The sequence below is a fragment of the Pleurodeles waltl genome, chromosome 11 (genome assembly GCF_031143425.1).
Source record: "Pleurodeles waltl isolate 20211129_DDA chromosome 11, aPleWal1.hap1.20221129, whole genome shotgun sequence".
Lineage (NCBI taxonomy): Eukaryota > Metazoa > Chordata > Amphibia > Caudata > Salamandridae > Pleurodeles > Pleurodeles waltl.
The window spans coordinates 90,889,667-90,914,497 of NC_090450.1; the positions used below are offsets into that span (position 1 = coordinate 90,889,667).

The window sequence follows — 24,831 nt, forward strand, 5'->3', positions numbered from 1 at the left end:
ATTTACTAGGGACTTTCGGAGGGAAGGGGAAGTTATTGCCAATTGGGGAATAATTGCACAGTTTTAAGGAAAGAGACCTGGCACTGGGTACCTGGTTAGCAGGAACCCAGTGCACTTGCAGTCAAAACTGCATTGAATACCAAGCAAAAAGTGTGTGGGGGGGGGGGGGTGACCATGTCAAAAAAGAGCACTTTCCTTAAGAATGTGAATGATCTTTTACTCCTAAAGAATGGGAAAGGAAACACTCCTCGAGCTTGCACACTATTGGTATACTGCAGGCTAAACGGTTCAGTGAAGGCAGGTCAGGAATGCACATTGCTGGAGAGGCTGTGGACAGGTGGGCACCCTGACACATCTTTGGCAGTGCCATGTGCTGCAACAATACCTGGTTGAGGTCCTAGCTGCCATTGACAAGATGTATGATTTCGACCTTCTCAGGTTCCTGAGCTATATTCTGCTGGATCTCCCAAATGCTCTGACTTACCCTTTGAGGTCCACAAGGGGGCGGGCTATCACTGTGGCCCTATGTGCTGCCAAACATGTCATATTATCGTGCTGGGGCATGGCTAAAATACCCACGCAGCTGGATTGGCTCTATAAAATCTGGGACCCGCTTGGCATGGAAAATTGACAACAGTCATAGACCAGAAGATGCCTCAATTTGAAAAAACCTGGGGACCCTGTATGCTGTTCCTTTCCCAAGAATTCAGGGAATTTACATGCCCCACGTGTCTACGGATACTTCGCCTCACGCCCTCAGACCTCTTGGTATAGAGCCCACTTACACTTCTAAGGTACAGCTTAGGCATCGTGACTGCTTTACGCCTTGGGGGCTGCTGACAACTCTGTTGGTCTGCCGACTTTCCTTTCCCTTTCCTTTCCTAACCCCTTCTTCTTCTGCTATCTTTCCTTTCCATCTTGCTCTCACCTTCTATTGTTCCTCACCGGCCGGTGGATGTAGGTGAGATGTTATTATAATGTTCTCTTTTCAAAAATAAAAAGAAAAGGGATTTAAACCTAAAGGGGGTCCTGTCTTCACCCCTCAAACTTCCTTGTCTGGATCACCACCTCCTACCCACAGGAATGCAGGGAATACATTTCCAATGGCTGTGAAGTCTCTTCATCTGCCATGGTAAACTAGAGGCATCTAAATGGATCACCTTTTCGAAACTTAAGGGTGAACCTCAAAAGACATTTGCTTCAGCATGTGCAGATTTTTATTTAAAATGTTTGTATTATTTACCCTTATATTTTCTCACTGTGTTCTGATCACGAGATTACTGTTTCTTTAATGTTGTGAATCTCTTGATATTCCCAATATACACATCCAGACATTACTTTTCTTATCCATCCCCTGAGCTGATCAGCTGATCTTGCGGAACAGGTGGTCTAGTGGTACTTGAGCAATGGACATACTGTTCATCTCAATCTAGTTCCTGTCAAAAATAGCTAATAGAGCACAGTCTTGCATGCAAGCAATGCTGTATCCTTCTACAGAGTGGCATGATTAGATCGCATGCTATGTGAAAAGGCCTCCTCTATATACCTAAAGCCTGCATGAAAACAGACCCTGAATTAAATCTTGTGATTTCTACCTCTCCTTTATTCCTTCAGTGACATTTTCCTCCCATCAATGCACTCTTCTCTCTAAACACAAACAACTCTGTCACATGTTTGTCTTAATCTCTATCATTATGTTTTTACACATTGCCCACAACTCTATTCAGAGATCATACAGGGCTCCTTTAAAAGTAATACCCCTGCATCCCCTCTAGCTAATTTATCAATTCCACCAACCATCTGCCTGAACTCACATACCCCTACTAATGTTCATTCTTAAATGTCAGGGTTAGTAAGTGCTATATAAGTAAAATTTCCATAAATTGTACCTCAACCCAAAATGCCTTCACTGAACTCACCCTAATACATCAGGTACTTGTTGCTGGTACAAAGATGATAATGCAGATTTCTTGCGCACTGTGTGAGCTTGAACAAAAATAGCAGAATACCAGGAAACGTTTCTTGCACAGTAACCGGTTTTATAAGTAAAACAAGATTTAAAAGTCCCAAAACGCCTGGGCAAGGAGTTAGGCCACGCCCTAAAGTAACCAGAGTGGAATGTAAATTCATTGATCTTGGACTACTGACATCAAAAAGTCAGATTGCTCGATCTTGAAAATCAGCGAGGTCTCCCAAAAACATCAAGGGAACCAACTTGAGGGAATCTCTGTGGGGAAACTGGCATTTAATCCACAAGGGCACAGAATGAACACCCTAGATGGGTCTAACACACTCTTACTATGGAACACAGTATTATTAGGACTTGCCAGTTGAGATGCTCTGCTGCCCTAGATTAGATTTTATAGTCAAATTAGCGATATTGCGAGGAAAGCGTATGATTGGGTCTGGCGCCGCCTCTGGAGAGTACGTTACAATGGAGGGCCCCGTGGAGAGCAGACGCAGTCTAGTCTCTCCTCTGGAGTCTTCGGGAAAGAAGTAGGACAGGAGGGCTAGGATTGGTGGGGAGGTATGTGGGGATGGTATAAATAAGGGTTTAGGGGAGGGATCGGCCTCTTTCTTGCTGGCTCCTTCCTGCAGTAGGAAGTTTTGGCCACCCACCCGCCCTACAGTATATCGAATGAAGAAGGGGTATGGAGTGACGTGTGTGGTACAAGTGAGGGTTAAGGGCATGCCAGTTAGGGCAGGTTGCTATGAGGGTTCAGGACGCAATAGATGGGCGAGGGTGGAGAGTCAGATGCAGGCCTGTCCACCCTTCCAGGGGGAAAAAGAAGTAGGTCAAGGATGGCACCGTGAGGGATGCCCGAAGCAGGATGGGGACGAAAGGAAAAGAAGGATGTGTGGGGGTATGGAAGTGGAAGATGGGTGAACGAAGGAAAAGTGAGGGGAATGAGTGAAAAGAAGATTGGGGAAAAGTTTAAGAGGATGGGGTTTAAAAGTTGAATTTTGATATGTTCATGTTAAAACGTTATGTGGTTAAATGGCAATCCTGCCCTAAATATACGGCCTTTTACACTATGGAAACCTGTATCACTGACTGTGTCATGAAAGCCATGATGCATGTATAGAGAGTAGGATCAACCCTGGGGGTAAACAGGACTATCTATCATGCTCACATTTTGCATTTTTGTGTTATATTATTCAGAGACGCTTTAAGGCGTGGGCAGAAGGGGATCTGGCCCAGGGCCCCAAACTTTCAGGGTGGGGCCCTGGTACAGCGAGCTCTGTTCTGCAGAGTATGGCCCTGATGAGCTTGCTTAGATCTTAAACAGATTGTTTTAAACACCGTTTTCCTTTAATTTATTTTTAATATGGGTGATGTGTGAGTCTATTGCAGAAATTTTGCAGAAAAATGTTTGTTTCGTGCAACATCCATATTTTTTTTTATTTTAGATCAAAACAGGACATCACATAAGAAATGAAAGGCTGTCACTGAGATTATTTGCAGTAATATTAGTGAGCTGCTGCTGCTGTGTTACAATATGGAAAACACATCACCAAAACCTGAATATTAGATTAAACACATTTAGAATTAGGACAAGTGAGCCTGTGCACTGTCAGTGACCTGACCAACGAGGGCATGAAAGAGCTGAAACTGGATCAGAAATGTAAAGCTGTTCCGAATGGGGGTCCCCAAATTTTGCTTGGCCGAGAGCCCCAAAATCCTTAAAATGGGCCTGATATTACTGATGTTTTTGTTTCATTTTCTTTTACTAACGTCTACTAATGTTTATTACGTTTGTCAATGGGATGTACCAATGTCAATTTCATGACAGAGTAACTGAACCGTTTCAAATGGTATAGTGGCGCTAAACGGTCCTGCAAAAATTAAAAATAAAAAGTTTTAAAGTATATAGCCGAAATAAGACAAGACGCGTTACTCGCTTGGCTGGGATCAGACGATGATATTTCACTGTGAAATCACATTTGCATATAGTGTCATAAAAGGAAAAAGTCGGCCGGTACTGTTTATGAAAACTGTTTATCTAAGTCGCGTTTTGCAGTACCGACGCGTCTGTCTGGGGCCGGGAGAGGCAGCCTTGTGTGTCGAGGGCGGCTGCGGGTAGGTGCAGCGCCCTCGCCTTCAGGGATGTGTTTGCACAGCCTGCCGTCCTGAGCTCAGCCCGGGATACATTTTTTTCGGCGCAGCAGGTGCGGTGGAGTGCAGGAATGCGGTTCCACCAGCTTCCGAAGGTGAGGAGTGAAGCGCCTTCCCGCTCTGTGCCACGGGGGGGGGGGGGGGGGGGGGGGGGGGGGGGGTGGAGGGCAGACCGACACGAGGAAACTCGAGCTGAAGTGGGCCGGGCCGCGGCCTTCCTCCGTCTGCAAAAGTGGCACCAATGTCGTGACTATTTTCAACTGGCATTTTAACCGATACTTTCCATGATGCTGAAAGTGAAACCACAATTCCCAGAATGCAACGTGCGGCTTGCTAACACGCACAGGTGTGACTGGCTTAGTCGGCCGAGAATCTTATCAGCTGTGCGGAGACTGAGGTGAATGCATGAAGTTTTGTGCCCTTCCAACTCCCGCAGGATTCGCCTGCGAAAGAAGCGCTATGGTAGAATCCTTGAGAAGTTGGGAGCTGCAGCAGTTCCAGTGACTGCACGGGGAGGGGCGGTGAGTCCCTGACCGCAGACTGTGAGCCGAGCTGCCTCATCTCAACCTGACCTCCTGAGGACGTATAGAGCCCACCGAGAAGCACTGCAGCCAGTGTGGTCTCCCGGCGTCCCTGACGCTGTGGCTGCTCCCCGGGACAGCTGCTGCAGTCGGATCCCGCAAGTGCCGCGTCTTGCGTGACTTGGATCCCCGAGTGCCGCATCTTGCGTAACTCTGCCTCTGGGTCTATCTGAAAACTGCGTGACTCTGCCGTTGGGACTATCTACAACCTGCGGGACTGTGCTGTTAATGTAAGAGCCACTACTGGGGCAGTGCTGCGGACTATTTCGTGATATCCAGAAAATAGCTCACACAAACCAGAGTCGCGCGTGGATGACAAGGTGTTAACAATACTGTCCAGGCACTAGCTACTCGGTGCCTGGAATTAGAGGAAGCACCAGGGATTATTGTTATAGCCATGGAACCTGCAGCTTCCCACTAATTAGCAACACCCGAGCCAAAAATATGAACTCAGCACCTAGAAGCCGTGGCATCCTCAAGGAATACTTTACTGCCCCATGTACAGATAGCAACGTAGTGCCTAGAGGCTAGAGCACGAGAAACAGTGTTGTTGCGTGTTGCGGCCCCACCTGCACAGGAAGGAAGTATTACTTTATCGCTAACTGCAGTATACATAAAAACAGTGGTAATTTAATGGTACAACCATGGGTGTCTCACCGACGGGTGCCCCCGGAAATGGAACAGATGAGGCCCGAGGGCAGCAGTTTGTAACCGTGGCCTTATGGAACTGGGACTATCTGACTAAATGCTTCGCGGAGGAGAAAGTGTGCTTGTCGTTCGGCCTGTGGGCGCTAGCCTCCCTGCTGTGGATCACCTCGCATGCACTGTAAATATATCCAAAATTTTTTTTTTTTTTTTTTTTTAGCCTTGCATGTGCCTGCAAAAACTCACTCGTGCTTGTCACTTGTGGCTTTGAAAGAAATCATGGGACTTCTCTTGTGCCATTTATTGGTGTGTTGTGGAATAGAGAATCTCTGCCTATATCTCTTTTTTTTGCTTATTTTTTTTGTTGCTTTTGGGGTGTGGGCAGGTGGAGTCTGGCTGGCCGCACTCTACCAATGTTTAAGTGCAGGCCCACTAGAATTATACGGCAGGTGAGGACCAAATTATGTGGCAAGACAACGCAAATTGTGTGGCATAATGCAGCTAATTTTATGATAGCATTACCTCATAAGTTTGTAATTTTTAGACCTTAAAACTATCTTGTCAAATGTTTCACCTCATTAGTGACACTTTGACACCTAAATCCAGCAATAAGCAACAGAAAGATGACCAGGCTACTTTTTCAAAGGGCCTTCCATTGCGCTGCGACCCGTGTCACCTCCGTTTTGATAACTTTTGATCCGTCTGAGGAAGAAACATTTTTGTTAAAATCTGCAGATTATGCGATAGATGCAGTAGTAGGTTATGCGGCAAGTGAAGCAAACCCATCAATAGGCAGAAAACGCCACAGCAAAACAAGCGAATAATTCCAGTGGTCCTGCAAAAGCGCTTGGTTAGCATCACTCCAAGCTCACACTGTGTCGCGGAGTTGGGAATTGTTAGCGCAGGCGCAGTGTTAGGTTGTGGGTGCAAAAGCCAAATGCCACTGCGTTACAGCGATAAATTAAAGGCGAGTGTATGGGGTGAGGGCAGGACAACCAGCCAGGGATTCCGTGCTAAGTCAGTTCATCTAAAGTTGCACAAAGTAGTGCGACCTCCCTCTTGTGTAGAATCCTAGCACCCACTAAAACATGGCCAAACAATGGGCAAAGGGAAAATGGCGTCAGTTTCCTTCCTTTATTGTCTGGAAAATGACACTTGGGGAACTTTTCCCGTTGGATGATTGTGCACGGAGATTTGCGACTTGTATGGCATGCTTTGTGCACAATGTAACATAGGGGTCCACTTGCACGCTTGTGCATCGTAATGGTAAACAATAGCGTACAGTGGCCCACGCTCAAGGCATTTTCAGCAAAAGCTTGTGTGAATTACAAAGTAATTACGATGCTGTGCTATTTTTGGCATTTACGTAGTGGTGTAGATTTCTGCACAATGTAGTGCAAAGCTTGCTAGCTCTTGGCCTATATTTTGTAATAGAGGTTGGGATGTATTGTATGATATTGCAAAATTTATATAGCGCCTCCTACTCCTATGTCGGGCGCTGACGCGCGTGACCACACGGGTAGCGCTCTGCACCATGTAGGGAGTTTGGCAGGAAGTCTGTTGTCTGTTTTGATCATGTGTGGTAAGTGTTACCATGCTGCGCGTGAGGACCACCGTGGCGTGGTTATCATCTTATGGGACGCAGTGCTTAGATGTGTGATGGAAGTATACTTGAGAGAGGCTCACAGTGTATGGTTTTGTTAGCTGGCAACCCTTAGCAGCTCTGGAGGTCTCTTAGCTGGTTCTCCGTTCTGTGAACTTTGTTTGAAGTTGATGGTCCTGAGCAGCCAAAAGGGGAAAAGGATGGATAAGTCTCCAGGAATGGACTTCCTTAATATCATCTCAAATCTGCTTGTCAGTGTATGATGCCAAGAAGTGATTGCTGTATGTAGCTAGTTGGGACCTGCAGCGGTGGACTAAATCAGAGTCCTCAGTTGGCCAGCGGTATGTGGCAGATCTCTTCAGTTATTCTATGTCTGATTAGTTAGTAATGGGTGGTCTATTGCTATGGAGTAGTTCTTACTGGGTGAGAAATGTAAGCCTTAGCAGTTTTATCCCTTAGGTGAGTGTAAGAGTGTCTAATTGTAAAAGGAATTATTAGGCAGCCTGGCTGCTGAGTGTTACGGTTTTAGGTTCTCTGTGGGTTCTATATTGTAATGTGATTGCATAATGTGGCACTTACTGCCCAGTGCTTAATTTGTAAATAAAAACATGCCGGTGCTCCTCTTAAACACGCGGCTGCTGCAACTAAATGTGCGAGCACAGAATACTGAGGCAGGGTAATCCTGAAGCCATCTCGGGCCTCTTCAATCCATTTACAGCCACTCCCGCCCCTTAAACTCACTCTTGCAGCTTTCTGCTTTCTCCCATGGTGACGCTTTTTCGTTTTTCCCTTCCTCCGTCTTCCCCATATGTGTCTTCTGTTCGCAACAAATGCTTGGGGCAGAAGAATAAGCATCGGCCCTCAAAGATAAGTGCAGGCGCTCAGCACCGGAAACAACAAGCACAAATTAAGCACTGTTACTTCCTCTGAGGAAGCATTGTGCTTTACGCTGGTGGCACGCTGCTCCAGGTCCCAGGGTTAGTGTCAGTGTCTTTATTTTTTTTTGGTAGTTGTAGTTGGTTATTGGGATTAATCTTGTGCCCTACAGAAGATTTACGCTTCCCAGTGAATACTTGTGCTACAGGGTGTAGAGCTGCTTCTTAGGACGCTTCAGGGTATCTGGGAAGAATAGCGAAGAGTCCATTTCTGCGATAAATACACCCCAGTACGATACGAAGATCATATTTGATAGAGGGCATCTTTTAGATGCATTTTTCCATTAACCCTCAGATGTAGGTTTTTGTGAAGTACGGAGTCCAGGGGTTTAGCTGAGTCAATATTTTGGGGTTTAAGAGCATTTTGCCAGTGATCACCGCAGTGACTTGTCCTGTTTGGTAGGAGGAAGAGAAATCCCGTTCTGGTGTCATTTGTTCTTAAGTGCCCCATCTGCTTTGAATATTATTGTACGGTAATGACCCTTATATAGCACATACTGCCACTGGTGATGCATTGACGCTGCACCGACACCCACGGTTAGTAATTAATCCAGTGGCTATTGCTTCTTGTTGACTATTGGGATGAGTCCTGTGTTTCACTACTGGATTTTTGAGTCAGTTTTTCAGGATATCTGGTTTCGTGTCTTGAGATATTTTGATGTAAAGACTTGCTACCTGCATTTGGTAAGACATTGATGCCTAGTTCTTTAAAGAATTCGTCCAAGGCCCCAGTGTAGACATTGAACAGCGGTGTGGCTTGTATGGAACACTGGGGTTCCACCAGTAGGCGGCGCATTTTCCACTTTTGCACCGTGGTACACCTTAAAGCAGTTGCACCGGGTGCAAACAAGGAAAGTGGGCCCTATCAGGAAGAAAGCGTTGCCCTCGGGGAACTGCAAACTTGTGCCATCCCCAAGGCAGCTCATGGAGCAGCTGTTTAAAATCTGCTCCCTGTGTGTCTGTGCCGCCTGCACTTTTAAAAGGGTTTAGAGATCACCTTGCAGGCGGGTGTAGTGAGTGACTGGACCCACCTGCGGGAGGATGTCTGGGATGTCCATGGGACCCCCTTTCATCCCTTTAGTGGGCTGCATTTAGAATGCGCACTGAAAGTGTTCCACCTTGTTGTAGTGCACTTTCAATGCACCATCTAAAGGCATGTTTGCCTCTGCGCCCACATCAGTAGTACTGTGCAGGGGCAGAGGCAAAGAGATTCCCTCATGTGCATGGGACCACTCCCCCATGCAAATGAGGGAACACCCACTAATGATAATGCTGGTACTGTATGTGCACCAGTGCTCTCTGTAGTATAAAAGGGACCGCACAAGAATTTTCAACCCCTTCTGTAATGCACAAAGCGGGTGCAAATGCCCGTTGTGCCCCCAGGGCACTTCTGTAATATGGCCCTGATAGCTAGTCCTCTCCACCACTGCCTTTGTAGTCTGATATTCCCATTTCCACCAGTACTTGTGTGTTCTCGGAACAAGGTTGTGGGAACCCTGCTGTCTCTACCACTATCTTAGTGCTGAAGGAGGGTGAAGGATGTGCGGTCTAAAGGCCAGAACTGCTGAATTTGGCCCTAGGGAACCAAGTTAGAGCCCAAGCCTCAACTCAACATCTTGTGATTCTAGGCAAATCTCCATGCACCTTAAAAAAAGTACAATTTAATCTGATGCTCTTGTAAAGAGGGTGAATGCCCTTGGGTCAAATTTGTAATATAGAAATAACTGCAAAACATGCTTACTACTCTCACAGGTTCCTGTTAGTTCATTGGTTCTTAACCCTTTGACTGCTATGGACCCCCACTTCATCATTACTGGAACCTGGGGATCCCCACTGAGTCATTACTGGAGGCCCAGGACCTATCCTAAGCATTTTTAATAATTTGAATAGCAAAACAACACATAAAAAAAGCAGAACCAGCAGGGTTGTGGAAATTCTTTAGCGGACACCCAGGACATAGTGTTTGGGGTCAAGGGCACTAGTTTTCATGTTTAGTTTGTCCTTGGACAAGTAGGCCCAACCCCCTGAAGCACAAACCCTTTGGCTGCCAGTTTGCAGTACCAAATTACGGATCAGAGAAGGGCATTGTCTGCAGTTGAAGTAATGTTTGTGTCCACATGTTAATGCTGTTTGATCTTGTATTTATGGTTCATTAATGCAAAGCCTTAATTATTACGGTGAGCACTCTAAGGAAATGTAAGCTCTGACTGGAATGCTGACAATGCTCCCAATATAAAAATGTGTACACACATCTGCAAAGTTTAACAATATACGTTAAGAATATACATTAATGTGTAATGCGCACAGAATGTTCTCTGATTAGATGCAAATATTTGCAGAAGCTTGAAAGCAAGATCTGATTCGTTGCTTTCAAACTAAAATGTTCACAAAAAATGCAACTAAGAAAAAGCTTATGCTAAACTACTGTGAACATTTTGGTACCATTTCCTTGAAGCATCATTTAGTAAAATTTGTCGCTGCATGCTAATATTTCCAAAACATATATTTATAATGGAAAAATCAATGTAACCAGTTTTAGCTAGGGTATGGGAAACATGAAAATAAACAGGCATTGGCAAAGGCAATAGGTCTGACACTGGTGGTGAGCCTTTTGGTCTTTGTCAATGCGTATCTTGTTTTGACATTTGTTTTGTAAAACTTTATTGCAGTGGGACCATCATAACAAACATTGGCAAAAAGGAAAAATATTTTTTGTCCTCCAGAAGCACACATTGCCACAGTAGTTCCTGGCACGAACAAAACTACTTTGTGCCAATACGCTCCTTGTGGAAGAGCTGTCACTTACAGGAAAGCCAGCTGATTAAACAGAGAGCTAGAATTTTAATAAAAACAAACGCTCATGGTATATGTCCTTGCATTAGTGCAAATGTACAACTTTCATGAATTCACAAGAATTTACAGAAGTAGACCAGGAAATCATACTTCTAATAAAGATTTGTAAACACCATTTTAGCACAAGAAAATATGCATGTATAAATCTGTTGAGCGTCTGCAAGTTCAATTTGCATCCAGCCATTTTTTCCCAACCCTGGAAGAAGTTTTACTTCTGCCCTTGTCAGAAGTAAATTTCCAGTCTTTCCCAATATGTATAAAGATTAGAGAAGAGCTGATGGAAACCCTACAACATGCAAGTTGGTGGGTTTGCACAGACGCAAAAGGGCTTTACAACTCTGGAAATATTGTTTGCCCCCATCTCCAGCCCCAGTAGTTAGATCTACTGAAGGGTGGCAAAATAAGGGAATTACTAGTTTTCAAATTCTACAATAGCATTCGTCCTGGCATAATCAGAGAGGCTATTATCAGACCTCTTGTATAATGAGATTCCTGCCATAATTTGTCACCGCGCTGCATGGCACCAAAGGGACAAGTGGATTTTTTTATAGGACAAGTAGATTTATGACGCAACCTGTCCCATGGACCAGTAGATATTTTATAAAATGTAACACCCCTGAGAAACAACACTCATCAAAAAAATAAATATACAAATGATTAAATATTTTATTTAATACACAAATATGAAAAATAGTTTTAATTGGGAAGGTTGATTCAATTGAGGCCACCCATCGTCATTACTGTATTCTGTTTGATGCACTTGCACTGCTCCCATGAATCATCTGAGAGTACTACCTTAATTGTTAGCTCCACAGAATGTTTTAAAATGTTCAATTGTACTTACTACTTCTTTATTTACATACACTTTATTAATCGGCTAATAATTTTAATTTTTTTACAGACATGGACCCTCTTAATAGGTTTCCCAGACCCCAAAGTAACCGTGGACCAGAGGTTGAGAACCACTCTTCTAGTCCGTTTGATAGCAGACCGGTGTAAAACCTTTCAGGTCCTACTCCATCAATGAGGGCCGATATACAACTGCTAGATCTTCTCCACTAGTCTGCTTTCACTCCATGGGGCACAGTAGCCCCAAAGTGATGCTGACACCAAATTCAACCCTGCAATATTCCTTCCCACCTCTGTGTCAACCAAGGCCGCTGGATGTCTCTCAGTGTTGCCTTCTCCTACAGAGTCCATGCACCAACCACTCTTACAGCTTCTCTACATTGCCTCTTGTCAATAGCTGCTCCTTGGATATAGACACCCATTCGGTCCCAGTGATACCAAAGTGTGTGTTGCATGTTGCCATTTTTTTTATAGGCCAGCTGCACGCCAACTTACCCTACTGTCTCACAAACGATGGAAACAAAAGAAAAATGTGAAAATTAATGCAATACCTTATTTTAATTGAATGTTAACTCTCCAATCCACCTCAAAATAACACTGCTTTTCTGAAATAAGTAACAAAATAATGTAGACACCAAGGCCATCACCTTGTTCACCCCCATGACTCCGCTAACTGCATCTCTAGCACTCAAAATATCATTTGTGCATCAAAAGCAACTGAATTGATTAGTGGATGCCACTTTGGGCATCTTACCCACCTCCTACCCTCTTCCGTGCAGTTTCAGGGCTAAATCTTTGATTGCATGTGTCACAGAGTAGCCTTTTTACACATTGAATGTTCACCAGCCAATTAATTCAATCTACGAGACATAATTGGTCATCTAAAGTTAGCTATTGTCCTGTATGGTGAAGCAGATAAGTACTCTCCAAGGACACTCTAACAGGATATATTGGGTTATCCCTGATATTCTCTGGGCTATCTTGAGTTTATCAACCACCAAATTAGGGAATTTGCTTTAGTTACTAATGGTTCTCTGGCCATCTTAAATCCCCAAATACTTCTCCAAATATTACCCTGCATGCCACCAGCTTTCTTGAATCCAGGCGAGTGTAAATCACCAATATTTCACCCTTTTTAACTAAACCCTACAGAAAGCTGTTACCACCACTATGCCCAGACGTGCCTTTCTGGCAAACTGTCTGATGCACAAAGCATATCATTTGTATTTGGAGCACTCATGTCTGAATGTGCATGCCAGCTTTGGATAATGTCACTAATCGTTTGCCACTCATTCATTTTCCCAACTGGCTATGTACTCTGTATTGACACTTTTCTCTAGTTCCCACATGAACCCAGGGTCAGTGACATAATAGCAACCTTCTTGCTACATGCACTGCTAAACAGGCCTTGCGAGCTCTTAGTATTGTTGTTGCTTTAGCAACTCTTCATAAGTTTAACTGGACCCATTTTGTCAGAATGTAGCTTATTAAAAGAGGGTATGCCCATCGGCTTAATAAATACAAATTGTTTAGATTATAACACCTACCTAAAATAATCTCTGCTCAGTCCCTAATAGCAATGGTGCTAACAGCAGGCAGTTCAACAGAGCAAGGTTTACGTTCAATCAGTACAAAACAGCATTAAAGTTAACAACACAACATGCTAAAAATCCCATACCAATTTAGAAACATCAAGAAAAATGTAATAAGCAAAAAAAAAATAAACAAAAAAAAACAACAAAGATAATCTAAACTGGATAGAAGAACTGAAGATATTATTTTAAAATGAAGGAAAAAGTCATTGGGACCGTGGAGATCTAAAGAACACCTTGTCTATGCACATTACCCAAAAAACAGCTACCAAAGACTGCTCTTGAACCAGAAATGAGAACAAGGAAAAGTAACCAGCAAAGTGTTCAGCCTCTTAGATTTTAGGAAGTCAGGTGGAGAGACAGTAATCTTCTACTACTCACAGCTTTGCAACTATTGGGTGATGTTCTGAGGGACTTCATTCAAAGCTCTTAGGCTGAGACAGGCCTTCCTGCCTCTGCGACCTGCTACAACCAAGCGGTCCAGAAGTTTCCTGAAACTGAGAAAGTCATCCCGGTCCTTTTCTGCAGCCCTCAGGTCGTGTCAGCATTCTCCTGGCACCAGGTGTGTCTCCAACCTACGGCCAGGTGCCTAGTGGCCATCTGGGCTTTCTTCGGAGCAGGGAATGGTTATGCCTTTGTTTCCCTTTAGCAGCAAATAAAGGCCAACTACTTGATCCTTAAAGAGCAGTTCAAGTTAAGGGGACCAGCAGGAATCTGTCTGTCTTTTTTTGAAAGCTCTCAGGTGGAATCTTCTTTCTCCTGATTGTCTTTCCGGGTCTAGCAATGGTCTAAGCAGGTGGACATGAGAAAGCAGTCTGTTGCTGTTCGCTAGTCAGTGTATGGAGAATTTTCTACAACAAATCCATTCAAATTTCCTGAAAAATTCCCACCACCCTTTTCAGCTCTTTTTTTCCAACATTACTGAAAACCTTCAGAGAATCCCTCATTCAAAATGTCCCTAGCCTAGCTTTCTTTTGTGCCTGACCACATTAATACCATTCCAACTTTCCTGTTGCTACAGACTACCCCGTTCTCCTACTATGATGTGTATTTAGACTCTGGGGTGAGGGTATGAGGCAAACATGTTAGACCAATTTACTGTCTTGCAGCACAAAGTACACTTTCATAAAGTTACTTTTCCACAAACTTTATCAAAAATCTACTTTCATCAGTGAATAACATTTTTAATAACAAGTTGAAAATAACATTGTTTGACTGTTCTAGTATTTTCCTGGTCGAAGTTACATAAAAGGCTTTCACTCATAACAGGGCCTGTTTATGACAAATGTATTGTGAAAAACCAAACAGAAGCTCTGACCCTGCTCGAAGTAAAATACATTTTCATGCAAAAAATATATTACCGGCAATTAAAACAGAGCTTTGCCTCACCAAGCATTTGAGCAAGTAATGCTAACCTCCCCTGACTTTTTGACAGTGACTATACCTTTCCTGTTTATAGATGACTGAAGCAGTATAGATGTGACAGAAGCTGAAACTTCAGATAATGGTGTGAACAGGTGCAGAGTTTTCTCATGAGATGACTTTGAGGGAAGATAGCACAATGAAGATCTCAAAGGCTGAGCTAGATTCAATGTGAAGACATTCTGTTATTTAATGTGTCCCTCTTTTATATATTACACATACAGCCTGCCAGCCTACAAATAATACATTAGGAGTGACGCAGCAAATGTATTAAAGTGATTTTTTTATGCATGGCAAAGGTACTTTTCCTTGTCATGTGACATTAAAGTGCTTTTAAACTGCTGTTCACGTAGAGCACAAAGTGCTCTCCAGAGTATTACACTTTGGCCATATATGTAGGTGGTATAAATACTTCAACTCACATTAGCGAGTCAGCTTCAATGCCACTTGTACATTTTTCTACAGTATCTACTGTGACCTTACTAGAAAGTTAAAAATATTGAATTAGCTAAAACCAATGCTGAGTGCAAGTTTGCTTGTTTTAGGAGTTAATCACACACAATGTTCCACTGAGTTGCTGTATCATAGCGCACCGAGTCCTCAAGCAAGCAAAACAGAACAATGGGGGGAGCCCTACAAAATGGTCCTCCTTCTTACCCCTTATCACACCTTAAATCTCTGTGAGAATTCTAAAAATGTCTACAACTTCCTGTTCATGTTCTTTCTTGGTGAACTTCAAATAAGCCCGCAACAATGTTGTTACTCAAGTGTGGATGCAATTTCCATTCTCTTTGTTTGCAACCTCTGTTTCTTTTGACTATTTCCTTGTAAAACCTCTTCTGTGTTTTTTTAATTTTATTTTTTTATTAATGTCCTCCACCTCTTCTCCTTCCATTCCGAGCTTCACTAATGATACCCTCCGCACCCTTTTGTTTAGTTTACTGCTCCATAACATGGCTGGCTGTCAATGACTCTACCATTGCTTCTCCCAGTTGTGATTTTACCCTTGACTGTAAAGAGTCACTGCTCCTCGGTAGCAAGTTCCCTAAAAGTACCACTCTATAATTCATGCCTTCTTGCCCCTAACTAGGAGATTTGGCTGTATATCCACTCCTCTTGGCCCTTGTGTAAATCTCTTCCTCATCCTCAGGTCCTCCTCCTATGAATCTTTGCATACCTCATATCCTCTTGCTGCTCTGCCTTTAGACGCATTTGCAGTTTTCATTCTCCAATGGTCCCCCAATCCAGGCCCCAGTTGTCACTGGGCCCTTCATGGCACCTGTCCTTTACTTACCCACATCCCTGCTTTTGTGTTGTTTCCAGGCACCACATCCACATTTTCTGTGAGACAGGTGCTTGTTACTGCTTCTAAAATGTCCCTAATGTGGTTTGTCTTCGTTACATGCTTCGTGTTAAACCCATTGTCCTAGGGACCAGAATAACTCTCCCGCCCAACATTCCTTATTATTCTGTGGACTTCCGAACTTCTCAGGACTCGTTTTCCTTACCTGCCACCACTTTGCCTCCTTTAGAATCCACTGCCTCCAAGGCTTAGCTTGAGACATACACAGTACAGACTTGGTGATAGGTACTTTCAGGGCCGGCTTTAGGACAGGTGGTGCCCTGTGCGACAGTTTATTTTGGCGGCCCCACCCCATGACCTTGTCCTCGGTTTCACTCACTATCGCCTAGCAAATGTGCCCCTCATCTCTGCATCGCTCCCCTTTCACACACATTCATGTGTTTTAAAGCACTTGTAAAGGCTGGCGTTACTAATCCACTCAGCTATCCACATAAAATATAGGGGCATATTTAAAAGCCCCTAGTGCCATTATAATGCCACATTAGTGTCATTTTTTGTACGCTAATGTAGTGTTAGAAGGCCAAAAACGCCGAGCCATATTTACAAAGAGGCACAATGCATGCATTGCGCCACTTTGTAACCCTTTGAGCTACATTATGCCTGCGCCAGGCATAATGTATGCAAAGGTGGCAATCCCCCCGTGAGGGGGGCCAAATAAATGGCGCAAAGAAATCTGACCGATTTCTTAGCATCATTTTTTTTGGCACTTTTAATGCCTAATCTGAGCAGGCGTTAAAAGGAGGCTTCCATTGGTTACAATGAGCCTCAGGGTGCTTTGCAGGATTAGCATGAAAATGTTTAACATTAATCCTTCAAAGCACCTGACTAGCGTAAAAAATTCTGATGCTAGTCCCCTAACTATCGCCATGGTGCGCGATGTATTTTAAATATGACGCACAAATGGTGGCGTTAGGGGTCGCCAAGGGGCACAAGAAAAGTGACGTAGCACTGTGTGCAGCACCACTTTTTTCAAATATGCCCCGTTGGGGCACATTTAAGTGCCGCTAGTGCCATTCTAACACCACATTAGTGTCAATTTCTATTTTTACCCAATGTGGCATTACAAGGCCAAAAACTACTGCGCCATATTTACAAAGAGTTGCACCACTTTGTAACCCTTTGTGCTACATTGTACCTGCGCAAGGCATAATGCATGCAAAGAGGGCATCCCCCCGTTAGGGGGACCGTTAATAACGCAAAGAAATCTCTTAGATTTCTTTGCGTCCTTTTTTTCAAGCACTTTTAACGCCTGCTCTGAGCAGGCATTAAAGGGAGGCTTCCATTGGTTACAATGGGCTTCTGGATGCTTTGCAGGAAGGATTAGCGTAAAAACTTTTGACACTAATCCTGCAAAGCGCCGGACTAGCGTAAAAAATCCTGACACTAGTCCCTATAGTACCACCATGGTGCGCCGTAATTTAAATATACTTTTCGTATGCCCCATAGTTCTGTATTTTGCAGCAGGCATATTAACCCTCTATGCTACTTTATGTTGAGTCAAAGCTGCTTCTAGGCAAAACTCCCATCTCTCTCCCTAGCAGGAACATTAATCACGAGGCATCTTGACATTTTAATTGTTTCCTGAAGGCTGGACGCACAAAGAACTTTTCAGCAGGTGTTTTTAAATCGCAAGTTTCTGAAGTTATTCCTAAACACAGTGCCCCCCTGAGGTCAGCTTCCAGTGGGGCAGCACCGCTCGCACCGCCTAAAAGCCGGCCCTGGGTACTTTCTAGTTATGGTTAGTTTGGCTAGTCCAAAGGAAAAATGCATTTGTGATACAGTCCAAATTGACAAATTTGCACAAAACATAAAACATGCAAACGCGCACCTCACATGGATTCCTTTGTGTGGTTGTTCAAAGTGGAGGAAAATTGTAGCATGTGAGTAGGAGTAAAAGATGGGTGTACCATTCAGACTCACATTTAGTTTTTTGAGACTCTTGAGAAAGAATAGCTATTGATTCACTTACCGAAATGTGAAAGAGAACTTGATTCCAGATGTGAATTTTCTTTCTACCGTCTCCTCTGTAATTAGTAAACCAGCACTCCCTGTTCATGAACCACACCGAAAAAACTGCAAATATTGCACCAACGTTTCAGGTGTGCAGAAATCACAAAAATGTGGACCAAAGAAGGCAGCTTTATTTGATTCCCCAGCCTGGCTCAGGGTTACTCAAGTTGTACCTCCCTGATAATGTCCATGGATGTTGAGTCCCCAAAATGCCAGAGGCTGTGGAAGTGACCTCACAAATACTTTAACCTCAATGACATCATAGGAAATTAGTCAAATGACCTTTGGTCCTGTCAGAAAACTACTCAAGACTTGGCTCTTTCAGCAGTAGCAGCAACCCCCCCCCCCCCAGCGCCTTGAAACCCTCACGGGTATGTAGCGCGCTTTACAAATTGATTGATTGATTGATTGTAATAAGCACGCAAATAATATAATAACAATGCCTATTTTAGGTACCGCCGGTATTTTAATAGGGATCCTGGTATGATATGCAAAAAAAAAATTGAATTTATTCTCATTTGAAGTTGAGGATATAGTTAGATGAAAACTAGAACAACACTAGAAACTAAAATTATTTCTGACAAAAACGGTTGTAATGTAGTAGTTCCCTTAGCGGGCACCAAAAAGGGAAAATGTATACAGAAGAAGGCTTTAAAAAGGGTAATTGTTATGCCCACGTTTATTAACTTATGTGTACCATATATTTCATATGAAGTGTGTTATTGCTAGCAGTATTCTTCATCGTTCTTAAAATTTTTCGATTTATGACCTCTTACAAAAGCATTACCACTAACGCTAAGGACAAAGGCGAAGGTTTTGTTCAAACAGATAATTTTTCATTTTTTCCCACTCATGAAAAAAAGTAGCTTAACAATGAGGTTTTCCTTTATTTTATGAACCAGGATCTCAGCCTAAGCTGCAGAAGATAAACTTGCGCAGCAGAAAACTTACCTCCTGCTTTCGTGGCTGCCTTTGTCACCTCTGAGGCCAGGGGTCACAAGGGGCAAGTCAGGATTCACACCTGTGACCCCTAAATAACGTCCATGATAATACCCTTACCTCAGTTCCTGTGTAAAGGGGACCTGGCCTAACAATTGGTTTGCCTCCTTTTTCTAGAGCAGTATGAAGTCTGATTTGCATAAAGTAGTCCATGACTGAAGTAGCATATTGGGCGAATAGCAATGGACTTGAATGTGACTCAGAGGGATAGCCTATGCTGAGACTTTTGAAAGCATGACACCCATCACCCACCTTTGTGTTTTCCTCAAGTGCCGGGAAGTCTCACACTGCTACACCAGGATGACCCCCACCTTCTCCCTCTGCAACTCGGCACTAATGTGGTGGTTAAAAAGCTCTCAGAAAAAAAAACAAGATGGCCACTTCCCCTACCTTAGCTCGCCAAGAACCAGTAGGGGTCGTTACCCCACATTACAGCCTAGCTCAGGAATCACAGAGCATAGATCCTGTGTCACGAGCTCCCATCCAACTTAACAGCTCCACAGGCTTGCACAGTGGCTAAAAAGGAATTTACATGCAGCCCCTCTACCCGGTTGGAGGGGGACCAAGGTGACTGCAAACTATCCCTATTTCACACTGATATTCCCGGCCTCCCAACTGGATCAGGAGTACTAAATTCTTAATATCAAGAGTTAGGAGGCTGATGTTCTCCTCCCACAATAAGGGTTAAAGAAAGGTGTGGCCATCTGAAAGTTGTCCCAATTCTCAAGACATGTGTGAGGTCAAAATATGCTCTACCAGGTCCTCGACTTCTCCACAGGAAAAACCCACCTGCAGGCACCTACCCGCAGAGCGAGGATAAGAAGCTGTGAAGGAATATCTAGATTATGAAAAGTAGTACTGCATTGTATGAGGTCATGGTGTCTTTCCTTATTTTGGCATTGCCCACTGGAGTCATAATACATATGTAACCGTTTGAACCTTCTGCTTGTGCATACCTTAATCAAATGTCCTTGTTTGGACATTTAGTAGTTGTTATTCTTGCATTGTTATTACTATCTTATATGTTTATTACATTTATTTTTGCTTGTATTTCCATGCTCTTGGCAATTTCGTGGCAGTAGGTACTCTGTACAATAGCTTTGCAACTGTGTATTTAGGACATTGTTAGGTCGAGCGCGCAAGCGCTTTGACCTGTTGTAGGTTTTGTAGACTTTTAACCACGCCCACCTCACGCCCATAACTTTTATTCGTTTGTGGGCTTGTCGTTCAAAAATCACTTGATGTCACTGGTAAATGCTTTGTTTGTCCCACCTTGGGGTGGTTTAGTTACCCCCTTGGACACCGACCCTGCTACAGGGATAATTGCACGATTACCGATATACTTCAGCATGGGAGAACTACTTTTTTCTTTTGTCTGTGCTTCGTGGCTGCCATGGTGCTCAGATCACTGAGTGTTAACACGATTTGCAGCATTGTTTTTACATTATATGCACTCGGACCTGCGTAGTACACGTTCTTGGCAACAGGCATATTAACCCTCTGTGCTACCTCATGATGACTCCAAGTTTCCACTAGACAAAAGTATGTTCTCTCTCCAAAAAGAACATAAACCGCCAGAGTTATTTTGGCATTTTTACATTATTTGCACTTTGTGATTTGCCTAGCACATTTTCTTTGCAGCAGGCACATTGACCGTCTGTGCTACCTTAAAATGAGTCCAAACTTCCACTACACAAAAGTACGTTCTCTCTCCAAAAAGAACATTAATCGCCAGAGTTATTTTGACATTTTTACATTAGATGCACTCTGATCTGTTTAGTACACGTTCTTTGCAGCACACATATTCATTCTGGGACTTGTAGTTTTATTTTTATAACATGATACAAGCTGGAAACCAGCCCTTGTAGTAGTATTTGTAGAGTTGTCCAGCTCCCTAGTTCAATGTGTGATTCGCTCATTTAGTTTGTTTCTGCTTTGCATTCTGGAACTTGTAGTTTTATTTTTATAATGTGATACAAGCTGCAGAAACCTGGCTGGATGAACTACACACATTTGAGTCTGTGAAACCTAAGCTATGTGTGCGTGTATTTATAAAACTAACCCAGAGGAGCACTTACAGTTGATTATGCTGTACATGGTCAATATTTTATCACTAATATTTCAGTTCAAGACTGACGGAGGATCATTAATATCATGTGAGGTGGCTCTCCTCAAGCATGTTGTTAGAAATGGGGTCTCTAGTTGGAAGATGCATACACCCTTGTCCAAGTAGGGCCTTCAGTCCTAGTCAGGGTAAATCACAACGCAATCCAAATTATCCTGTGCTCACCCTCTGGTAGCTTGGCAGTGAGCAGTCAGGCTTAACTTAGAAGCCAATGTGTAAAGTATCTGTGCAATAAATCATGCAGTAACACTGTGAAAACATCACAAAAATACACCACACAGGTTTGGAAAAATAGATAATATTTATCTGAATAGAATAAGATAAAAACGACAAAGATCCATTATGCACAAGTTGAAATATCTCTTTTAAAAGGTTTAAAAGAGTCTCAATCCTTCGAAATTAACAGTTGTTTCTTTGTTGAAAACAGTACCTGGAATGCGTAAAAAATAACTAGGCACGGAGGCCGCAGAGGAGGAGATGTGTGAAAAATAAGGTGTTGCGTCGAATTTTCCAGCGCAGCACAGATGATGCATTGTTTCTTTCCACGTTGCAAGGGTTTGCGTCGTTTTTCGGCACGCAATCTTGGTTCCTCACTGTGATGCAGGGATATTTTGATGTCCTGGGATGATGCGTTGAAAATCCTTGACGTGCTGGAAGAAGGAGCAGGCTCTGCATTGATCTGGGAGGCGATGCGTTGAATTTTCCGTTGTAATGGAGGCACTGCATCTAATTTCCAGACGGGAAGTTGGTGCTTTGTCTTTCCGGTCGGCTGTGTGGTGATTTCTCAGCCGCGATGCAGGCTTTGCATCGATTTCTGCAGGGGTTGCGTTGATTTTCGGTGCACAAGGAGTTTCTTGAAGAGGTAAAGTCTTAGTTGGCCCTGATACTTCAGAAACAGGAGGCAAGATCAATCCAAACCCTTGGAGAGTATTTCATGGGGAAGGCAGAGTCCTTTCAGAAGAGCCAGAGGCCAGCAAAGCAGCAAGCAGTGCAGCAGTCCTTCTCAGCAAAGCAGTCCAGATGAGTTCTTTGGGCAGCCAGGCAGTTCCTCTGACAGAGTGGAGGTGTAGGTCCAGAAGTGACTGAGTTGGTGGGGTCAGAGCCCAGTTTATATGCCCTAAAATGCCTTTGAAGTGGGGGAGACTTCAAAGAGTGTTTTTGAAGTGCACAAGTTCCCCTTGTAGCCCTGTCCTGTCTGGCAGGGTCCCTGTGGGGAGGGGGGGAGAGAAGTTATCAGTCCTTTGTGTGAGAGCAGACCACTGGCCTTTGAAAAGTAAGTGGGAGGCCCTCCACCCTTCCAGCCCACGAAGACCCATTCAGTATGCAAATGAATGCAGATGTGACTGTGTGGCCAGTGTTTGTGGTTGTCTGGGTGAAATGCACAAGGGAGCTGTCAATCAGCACCAGACGTGGATTAGAGACAGACTGTAAGGCACAGATGGTATTAAGTGCAGAGAATGCCAACTTTCTAAAAGTGTAACTTCTAATTTATTAATATTAAATCCAACCTCACCAATAAGCAGGATTTCCTATTACCATTCTGGTCATACTAATTATGACCTGGTCACTCCTTCCAGATCAGAATCTACCACTCAAAGGATATGAGGGCAGTCCCAATGCTAGTCTATAAAAGGAACAGACCTCACAGTAGTGGAAAACTAGGACATATAAAACACATAAGTATATATATGTCCTGCCGTTTACCTATATACACCCTGCCCTATGGGCTACCTAGGGCCTACCTTAGGGGTGGCTTATATGTAGCAAAAGGGGAGTTTACAGCTTGGAAAGCAATTTTAAATGCCAAGTCGAAGTGGTAGTGAAACTGCACACACATGCCTTGCAATGACAGGCCTGATGCATGGTTAAGGGGCTACTTATGTGGGTGGCACAATCTATGCTGCAAGCCCACCATTTAATTTACAGGCACTGGACACATGTAGGGTACTTTACTAGGGACTTACAAGTAAATAAAATATGCCAGTTGGGTATGAACCAATGTTACTATGTTTAAGGGAGAGAGCATATGCACTTTAGCACTGGTTAGCAGTGGTAAAGTGTGCAAAGTCCTAAAGCCGGTAAAAATGAGGTCAGAAAAAGAAGAGGAGGAAGGCAAAAAGTTTGGGGTGACCCTTCAGAGAGGCCATTTTCCAACACATGTGAAAAACATGGGTGTTTTGTTCGACTCCCCAGACTGCAGTAAAGGGACAGTGATCCAGTAAGCAATCATTCTTGGAGTACAATTATTTATTCATTGCCCGTGGGCAATGTCGCCTGTATCAACACCCAAGTAAATATGTTTTGTACCTGGGAGTAGTTTGTGTTTTAAGGGCCTTGCTTAAAAAATATTCCAGTAGGCCTACTAGCCCTTTAGTGATATGCAAGGCCACTGAAATTATGTGGCAAAAAGGACCAAACTATTCGGCAGGCATGACCAATTAATGTGACAAAAAAATCCAGTTATGCATTTACAATGCCAACAGCTCCAACATAAAAGTAAATGTGGGACCTATTGCATTGCAAATGCTTGTTTTTCTCTTTCCAAATGTGTGGAATTCATTACACTTTTTTTTTTGGACTGTATAATTTTTTCTGCTTGCCCATTGATGACGTCTATGGCACGTGAAGAACGCAATGTGCAGGGCAGGGGCGTAACAAAGGCCCCTACAGTACAAGGGTGGGTGTGATCCCTGTAAGGTGCACTTAGCCCAAGGTCCATGAATATCTGGGATATGGGAGACTCGGGGGCCCTCGTCACATTCTGCAGGTAGGCCCGTAAGTTTCTGTAGTACCACTGGTCCACGGCTGCTTGAGCAGGGTTTGGGGTGACAGTCGCGGCTTCTGGTGGAGGACGCCATTCTATCATGGCCTCTAATTCCGACACTACCGCGTTACGTTACCAACAAATAAGTTATTGGACTGCAGCCGTCTAATGATTAGCCAATTAAATTCTGTTTGGAATCGCAAGAATTTAAATTATAGGCTAATGGGTAATAATTTAGAAGTGGATCTGAACATTGGCGCCGAAAGGCCCCAGAAATCCATCCTTTTGCGCAGGGTTTAACGTGAGCCTAGTTGTAAGGGGGGCTTTGTTCGCACCAACCTTCCCTTGGGATAGTGCACACCACTTGTTTTAAGTGCGGCGAGTGACACTGCTGCGTACCGTCGAGACAGGGATGGATGGTGTCATGAAACCACGAGCTAAAAGTCAACAAGGCGGACATGTGGTGCAAGCTGTATCCTGGAGAGGGCGGGGAGCCAGCCATAACTGCAGAATAGCTTCTGCACCGTGTTTACATTTTCGTGCAGATAACGATTTAGTTTCCTGCTATTGTTTGCAGCAGACTGCGCCTGTGCCAAATCAAGCAGTTCTGCAGAAACGGAAAACAAGTATTGGCAATGCCAATAGGTCTGGCTTTTAGGGACTGGTGTACGGAAACGTGAAAGCATAACAGGTAATTAATATAGGAATAGATATGTATTGGGTTGGATGCAGAGAACTGAAGAATAATATTAATGTAGGTTAAAAGATCGGATGAAGGTTGCACTGTCAAGCCAGAACTAAAAAATCATGCAAGTTGAGGACTGTCCTCCACCCATCTGTACTGCTGCGAGAAAAACAACATAAATGATCTCGTTATCTAAGAAACTTTAATAGAACTCCAATGTCATGTGTGTGCCCTTGAAGTGAAGCAGAGGCAGCTGGATAAATAAACAAAATGAACACAGCTACATGG

At 43.7% G+C, this 24,831-nt stretch overlaps 1 protein-coding gene across 2 annotated transcripts in view; it reads left to right on the forward strand.

Moving 5' to 3' along the window:
- The first annotated feature begins 4,312 nt into the window (after positions 1-4,312).
- The window catches only part of TMEM44 (transmembrane protein 44), a 143,614-nt gene continuing 123,095 nt past the window's right edge, over positions 4,313-24,831 (forward strand). Inside the window, exon 1 of one of the 2 annotated variants that reach the window (XM_069213164.1) lies at positions 4,313-5,524. In XM_069213164.1, the coding sequence (XP_069069265.1) occupies positions 5,343-5,524 (182 nt within the window). In that variant the 5' untranslated portion in view covers positions 4,313-5,342. The remainder of the gene's footprint in view (positions 5,525-24,831) is intronic. The other variant, XM_069213165.1, reaches the window with a different exon arrangement.